A 7591-nucleotide genomic window follows, 5' to 3' on the forward strand; every position below is an offset into this window, starting at 1 on the left:
GTGTCCATAAAATAAATATTTTCAAATTCCAGTCACTGAGCCGATGAGTTTGTAGCCAACCCTGCGTATAAATCCGACGCTGTTTAAACGGCGGAACAAAGACACATCTGACTTTTTCCTAAACTACCACTGTACGTACTCTAGCCACTTTTTTCAAAAATACATCAAATACCTCTGGAGTGCCTTTGCTATTGATACCGAAAGAGCTTTTTTAACCATATGTTTTAATATAGTTAGAAAGGAAGATCTGTATCAGTATTTAACGTATCTCATTCACGATAGCCCGCACCATCGACGATCCGTCGGATAGAGGTAAAACACAATAACAAACCACACCGAAGAGACTGTTAGTTTTCACACGGAAATTGGACCTACGCTCTATTGTAACTTCAACCATTATTCAGCGCTTTCGCCAATTGATAGCGCGAGCGGAAATTGCCGACAGTTTTTATTGTGCTCTTTACCTAGTAGAGTGGTTAGATGCTAAATCGCTGATTTCTACCTCTTCCAGGTATTCATAGCTCTGTGTATTCAATTTTTTTGTGCAAGGTATGCTTTTCTCAAATATACTAAGTTCATACGTGGTACTGAGCAAATCGTGAGACCATCACTCAAGGTTTTTACGTTTAATAAATATTGATATCCATCCCATTGTTTTTAAAACTAATCTATTCCTGCAGAAACATAAATTGTGGGTCCTTCTCTCCAAAGAAATCGAAACCAGCCGCCAATCAGAATTTCATTGAGATAAAATATCGAACATAATTGATTCGACTTGATCATTGCATCTAGTTATCCAAAACATCACTTATATTTTTCATTGTTTAGTTTAGATAGTTTTACTGTTGAATGGCGTAGAAACTGAAAAATTGTAGGTTTCCCGCTACGCTAGATTTTTGCCGGGCTTTTTTATAATGGTATCTGCGAATAGTTTGGCAAGCATCATGTTTATATTGACGAGATGGATTGTATAGATTATATATAATATGCATATACATTAGTGCTTATATAATATTAGCAAATTACTTGTTCAATGAAAAGGATTTAGAAGATAAGATATATTGGCGGTGTTAAGGAGCATGTTCGACTTGTGTGCGCGCTTGAATAAGCCCGTACGAGGGCAAGCCGCAGTTTTTGCGAAGTTGTGCCAGTATTGGTGGTAAATATCCAGCCTTAGCTAAGACTATGAACACTCCTGTCAATGTGGATTTCTCATGTTTGTTATTAAACTGTGACATGAATACCGGACCTGATTAATCGGTCAAGCCCTAACGGGAGTAAGTTCAGTAATGTTTTTAATGTCTGAAGGTTTGTTGTGTTTTGGATGTATTTTAATTAAATGTTACGTATATCTTATTCTTACAGAGCTTATGAAAATATTTATGCGGAATCTAGTTCCTGATTCTTCAAAAGTTGGTCGCAAGAGTACCGTTCCTTATGTAAAATAGTGTTTAGTGTGCAAGAGAGAATTTATGAAAATTTCGGCGATTGTGGTGATGACACTCAGTGGATAAACGCTCTACTGTTTTTGACTGAGGTTCGCAGTCTGCATTAACTAGTTAATTAACATCGTAGGGGATCATTTATCAATAGATGAGCATACTACGTAGATGCATATTTCACTAGATGCAACTATATGAAAGTCATAGACTTTCGGAATTAAAATTTTACAGAATGGCGTGGAGAGCCGATGAAAGCCAAAGGGCATTTATAGAGAAGAAACTTGAGGAGCTAAAACGTCGAAAAGAGGGCGGGAGTTTCCTTCCTGAAGAAAAACCGGTGGTTCCCGAAAAAAAGGTTTGTTCTTAAGCAAGTAATAGAACAACTTTTTGGAAGAATTTTCACATCATAAGCGAAGTTTTTTTCCTATATAGAGAGCTACAACGTCAGTTTTCGAGGATTTTTGATCGCAGTTAAAGTAGTCAATCATTGGAGAGCTCGCGAACATGTTCAGCGCCAACCATGAATAAGTGTCTCTAACTTGAAAAAAATGTTGTTTTAATTAATCCTTCTAGCCACGCCCGGCTAGTAAAAATAAAGTTAAAGCGTCCGCCTTCGATGCATCATCAGCGTCGCGTAGTGATGCTTCAAAGCCACGAACCTCATTTGAGGGTATTCTGGGCGGTACTGGAGATGGAAGCATTCCGGTACAGCCTCCTCCGACAGTACCGGAGCCCACCACGATGGCAACACCATCATCAGCATCACAAGCGGCCACCAGTTCCCAAGTGTCAAACGACAGTCTACCCTCCCTTACGAACGTGTTTAAAAATGACGGTTCGTTTCTTGAGCAATTCAAGAAGATGCAGAAGCTCAAGATCGAGGTTCGGTCGAAGCAGGAGCCGCAGCTAGAAACGACCGACGCTCAACGGAAGCTTGAAGAGGTATGGTACTGCTGGCATTAACTCAGCAACCTTTCTTCTACTCTCACGACAATCGTTGAGCCTATGTCTATTAGTGTCTGTGTTCGGTTATCGGGTGAGACTCGGATAAATCGCGGGTTTGCCCTGTTCTTGTGTGTGGCAAAACGGCGACGGGCCGCTTGGCCACGGCCGGGTCCTAGCTGGACATTGTGAGAAAAACTCACGTTCAGCGCTGTTGATGCCTACACACGCACACACAAACACGCACACACACAAACACACAGAATGTATGAAGGATGGACGAGTAACGGGATGTCCATTCAGGAAACTGCAGGGGAGCTTACAGCGCGCGACATGGTCGCTGAGCCGAGGCGTCAACAGATCGAACGACTTGCGATTTCTGTCGTTGTTAACGGGCCGAGCTGCGAGACTCAGGCAAAGGCTGGTAAAGACATGAAGTTCCTGACCGAGCAGACGGGCAACGAATGGGAGTTTTACCAAGAAAGGTAGGGTGGATTGTATACCAAGTCCGTTTTTACGTATGATTAGGCCCTGATAAATTACCCAGTAAAGTATTCTAATACCAGATATAGGCAGAAATGAGTGTAGCCGCTTCACTTACAAGGTGTTATAATATAATGTAATTTATTAGTGACTGGAGTGCTACGAGACAATGTTTTTAAAGCCAATTCTGTTTTTATCTAAAGCAGCATGTAAGGTGATATCTGCACAGACGTGAACTCTTCCGGTTGAATGAGGCTTTTATGATAAGAAGTGGTTTTTATTCGTAGATTTCTCAATTAGCAATTATTTAAATAATACCTATATTCATTGTGCTATAGTGGCTTCATTTCATTATATCAGCTAGTTAGAATTTAATCTGTATGTAGTTTGGCCTACTTCTTATTTGCAAATTTCGTTCTATTTATTTGAAGTCAATTAACACTCCACGGAATAATGAATTCAGCTTCGAACACGTATATTTAGATTGGAGATTTTTTGAATATCATGATGTGCTAAATTTTATCAGATTGCAACAGTGGACCCAAATTTCATTTACTCGATTTAGCTCACAAGAAAAGTGTAAATAATTTGCCATCTACATTTCAAAATTATGCAGATGTCGCTAACTTACTTGTATTATGGAAATTACGTCGATTTTCTATTATGATTGAACAGGACCCGATCCAGCACAACAATTACATTGCGTATGTGTTCACTGACAGCTGCTCAGTTAGTCATAGACAAGATTGGGCGCGTTCAAAAATGCAGGAAAGACAACAGTGGAGAACACATGTGACAGTAAAGCAGACTTTGAAAATGACCTAGAGCGATTCGCTTGGCTATTGTTTTTACTTTGTACTTGATTTTAGTTGGAAATTCTAGCCAATCAACAGTGTCTACGAGTTTGTCTGCAAGTGTAACTAATTAGTTTAGTTAGTTTCTATATTGTATAGAAGCATTAATGATACTAATAGAGGAAAAGTCGGTCAAGGAAGCATGTCAAACAGGAGCCATACTTACGATACTTGTGTTGACTTGTCGAGCAACAGACATAACATCGAGAGGTTTAGCGCTGCAATCTTTTGTGTCAAAAGTTTTTTAGTGCACATTTGTCGTCTTAAGGGCCAACGCGAATTATATCACTTGGTTGCTGTTTAGGCTAACTGCGCTGTCCGCCGCAAAAGATCGCGCCGAACAAAGTGGAGCTCTCCCAATGGTTCGAGAGGAGGTTGATCGTGAAGCTCGTCGACAAAAGAGGAAAACGCGCTGGGGAGATTGGGGGCCTGAACAAAACAGAGATCTTCCTCTTATGGCATATGCCCAACAGGTAAAATGTGATACAGCAAAATTGTTGTAATAGTATTCCTGGTTACCTGTACCTATGCCTAATTCAATATAGATATTCTTCTCTTTCGTTATCTCTTTAAAACCTTTCTATTTTCAAAACATTGAGATGTTATTTAAGAACATTCCAAGATCACCTAGCGATTATGAATGTTATACGTTTTATTTATTTGTCCGAGGTTATTGAATACATCGATCCTGTTGTCTTTCGTCTCAACTATTGAATTTTAACTCTTTATCATTTATCAGAGCTGCTGCAAAGTGATATAGAAGGTTCTCTAATAATCTTATGGCGCCTTTACTTTGCATGATTTTGCAGGTTTACGGCTCAACCGATTTGACACCTGATCAGTGGAAACAGCTTGAAGACCAGCGCAAAATGCGAGCTATTTTTGAGATGATGCAAGCGAAAAAAGCGCATTTAGCCAAGTTACAGGCAGCTGGAAAGGTCAAATACGAATACGACTCCGATGAAGATGATGAAGGTACGTCTATGTAGTACAGCGACCCGTAATCCATACATATATACATTTATCCTCAGTAGAAATTTATGCGGTGGATAACTAGTTGGCGTTTACTCAAAAAAAGAGCTCTATCATTTCTCTCATATAGATGAGATCGCATATATGTGACCTATGCCCTCAAACATGTAATTATTGAACAAAATTAAAAACGTCTGCTCAAAATGAGCTTTCTTTGTGTTGTTCGTGTGCTTGATCCAAGGTGGCACCTGGGAGCATAAGCGACGTGCGCTTGAGATGGAAAAAACACGTGAGCAGGCGAAAAAGCTCACACAGAATGCTCGCGGCAAACATCATATGGGGGACTTTTTGCCGACCGAGGAGTTGGAGCAATTTATGAAACGTTATGAGGCGCTGAAGAACGGTCAGAGTCTCAACCTTAATGCATACGAAGAAAATAAGCTAAAAGAAGACAACGTCGGTTTTCAAATGTTGCAAAAAATGGGCTGGAACGAAGGCAGCGGTTTGGGAGCCCAGGGAGCCGGAATAACGACGCCCGTAGCCGCGCAGGGCAACACGGAACAACGCGGCTTAGGTCAAGCTAAACCTGGCGACCTGAATGCCGAGGACGATGAATACGAAGCGTACCGCAAACGAATGATGCTGGCGTATCGCTTTAGACCCAATCCTCTGAACAATCCACGTCGGCAGTACTACTAACTGAAAATAAGATGAAACAAAACATGCCTAATCAGACGTGTGTATGCAGGTATGCTTGTAGAACGAAAAGGTTCCGTCGGTACAATTCATAATGATACACAATATTATCAAGAGGAAGCATCCAAAGTGGTAGCTTCAACGGTAGTCCTTTTCGTCTTAACTACACGCATCTTTTGTTTGGTTGTATCATTAACTTTTGCGGTACGCAGCAAATGAGGCTGACCGAGACTCGAATCGACCTATTAATCCAATTTTTGAACTTCCGAAGTTCTCGATAATCAGACAAAGCAGAGAAAATTGAAAATTTAATTGCCAATAAATTTTTATAATTTAACAAAGGCCACGAAATACCAGCGTCTATAGAAAAAGGCATAATTCGCTGTATCAGCAGCAAGATATTTTTGGCAATAGAATAAATAAGTACGATCTATATCAACAGATTTAGCTATATAGCGACGTTTCATTGTGAGCTTTCGCGGACATGCGCCTGATTGAATAGATATCTTTACCGGCATATGCTGAGTATTTACGCGTTCGTCCGCGGAAATTGCATGGTAAGTTCTAATCAAAAACAGAATGATGACGCAGGAAAGCAGATACAAAATTACGGATCATTACAGTCAGACGTGCGGAATGCCAGATTAGTCAGCGAGCCGATGGAACGTGCTCCTAGGAACCTCTTACGATAAAAAACGGACTTTTATGAGGCTGCTAACGACGATGTTTAAGCGATTGCCCGATCGAATTTTCGAATCTTGATCGAATTTTGATTGTTCAAAAACTGCTGAACAAGTTGTCTAATTAAACTTAAGAATTCTGTATCGAAGGAAAAGCAAAATACGTTACTATTTTTAGAAGCAAAAACTATCGTGTAAGATCACATAAGTATTGGGTGACGCCGTTGGCTTTATCCCTTTACACTAGCATCGAAAGAGATGTTGTGTAAAGTTGCTTACTTCACCAGAGTCAGTCTGAGCGCCGACATGCGCTGAGTATATTCAGAGCTGCGGAACAACAAAGAATACAGAACTGTAAATAAAAAACTGAGATTGTTATTGACAAGCACTTACCTTTGTGTACTTGGTTTTAATATATTTTATGTCACGGGATTTATTGTTTGCCATTGGATAACAAAGCACTCTTAAATATTACATACAATGTAGGTGAAAATTGAACCAACCAATAACATGTAATACACTATTAGATTTCGGTGTACCTTAAAGATTTATCAGGTCGTTGTATAGTTGAGAACACACTAATAGGAATGAATACAGCTTCTTATTATTATTATATCATTAAAATATATTCTTTATAGTGTCTAGGACGACTTAATTGTAAATACGGCAGTACTATAAGGGCTCAATATCCTGTGAAGTGAAATAAGAACAGATGTTTTTCTTAGAGGTTCAGTATAACGCTCACTTTTTTCACTTTTGCTGAACCTTAGTTTACTTAGAAAAAAAAAATTAAAAGTCAATATAATTACGTGAAATTCATGAAAATTTACTATCTCCTTAGCAGAGAAATTGTTTTAAACTTTATTCTAATAAGGCCGTGGAACTGCCCCCAAATTTGAATTTTCACTAACGCACAATATATTCAAGATATCTAAAACGAGTCACTACTCATATTTCTAATCTTAAGTTATTAAAACAGGACAAATTCCGCACTTGCTAAAAGTGTATTCACTCTTGAATTTTATTTGTTATTAATTTTAGGAAGAGCCGTAATCTGCGTCATATGTATTTTATAATTGCGTACTGCCTCTAGCTTTTTGCTAGGGGCTTTTTGTTTTCATCCTTCGTCAAACAACTCTCAACTTTTTGTGTTCGCTTGTTTGCCGTTCTTTCATAGTTGATATAAGTATTTGCAAGTTAAAAGTTGTCGATATCGTTATCATATGTTGCTTAGTAAAAATAAGCATCAGAAAAAAGGCCATATTATAATAGAAATAATACCAACAAAAGTCATAGCAGTGTTTTGTTATTTCTTTACCACCAAGTCATTTATATCTCCATCTTCATCGTTGTATCTGTCCCTTTGCCTTTGAAGCTTCCCGCCTTCATCTCATAAGTTAATTTAAGTGGCCTCTCTCTGTCGTTTATATATTGAAGATAAACACACACTTAAATCCATTATCATCATCGATAAAATCCTCTTATCGTCCACGAATATAAATAGATTTTCGCTCGCTATATA

The 7591-nt window shown here is 38.9% G+C and overlaps 1 protein-coding gene across 5 annotated transcripts; it reads left to right on the top strand.

Moving 5' to 3' along the window:
• The first annotated feature begins 315 nt into the window (after positions 1–315).
• Positions 316–6457, top strand: LOC111255570 (uncharacterized). Of its 5 annotated transcripts, XM_022817660.2 has the most exons (8): positions 316–511; positions 1366–1537; positions 1674–1797; positions 2016–2384; positions 2688–2869; positions 4026–4194; positions 4531–4696; positions 4935–6457. In XM_022817660.2, exons 3-8 carry the CDS (start codon positions 1675–1677, stop codon positions 5390–5392), a joined length of 1467 nt encoding a protein of 488 aa, XP_022673395.1. In that variant the 5' UTR covers positions 316–511; positions 1366–1537; position 1674; the 3' UTR covers positions 5393–6457. The 5 variants fall into 5 exon arrangements, with proteins under 5 accessions (XP_022673395.1, XP_022673399.1, XP_022673396.1 ...); XM_022817664.2 differs by lacking the exon at positions 1366–1537 and having other exon boundaries at positions 1650–1797; XM_022817661.2 differs by lacking the exon at positions 1366–1537.
• The last annotated feature ends 1134 nt before the right edge of the window (positions 6458–7591 follow it).

This window comes from Varroa destructor, unplaced genomic scaffold (genome assembly GCF_002443255.2).
Source record: "Varroa destructor unplaced genomic scaffold, Vdes_3.0 BEIS01000001.1, whole genome shotgun sequence".
Lineage (NCBI taxonomy): Eukaryota > Metazoa > Arthropoda > Arachnida > Mesostigmata > Varroidae > Varroa > Varroa destructor.

Excerpts from the sequence above, each read along its gene's own strand:
- LOC111255570 (XM_022817660.2), top strand. The coding sequence starts at position 1,675 with ATGGCGTGGAGAGCCGATGAAAGCCAAAGGGCATTTATAGAGAAGAAA. Across the intron at positions 2,385-2,687 it reads CTCAACGGAAGCTTGAAGAG|GAAACTGCAGGGGAGCTTAC; the intron begins GTATGGTACTGC and ends ATGTCCATTCAG. Across the intron at positions 2,870-4,025 it reads TGGGAGTTTTACCAAGAAAG|GCTAACTGCGCTGTCCGCCG; the intron begins GTAGGGTGGATT and ends GTTGCTGTTTAG.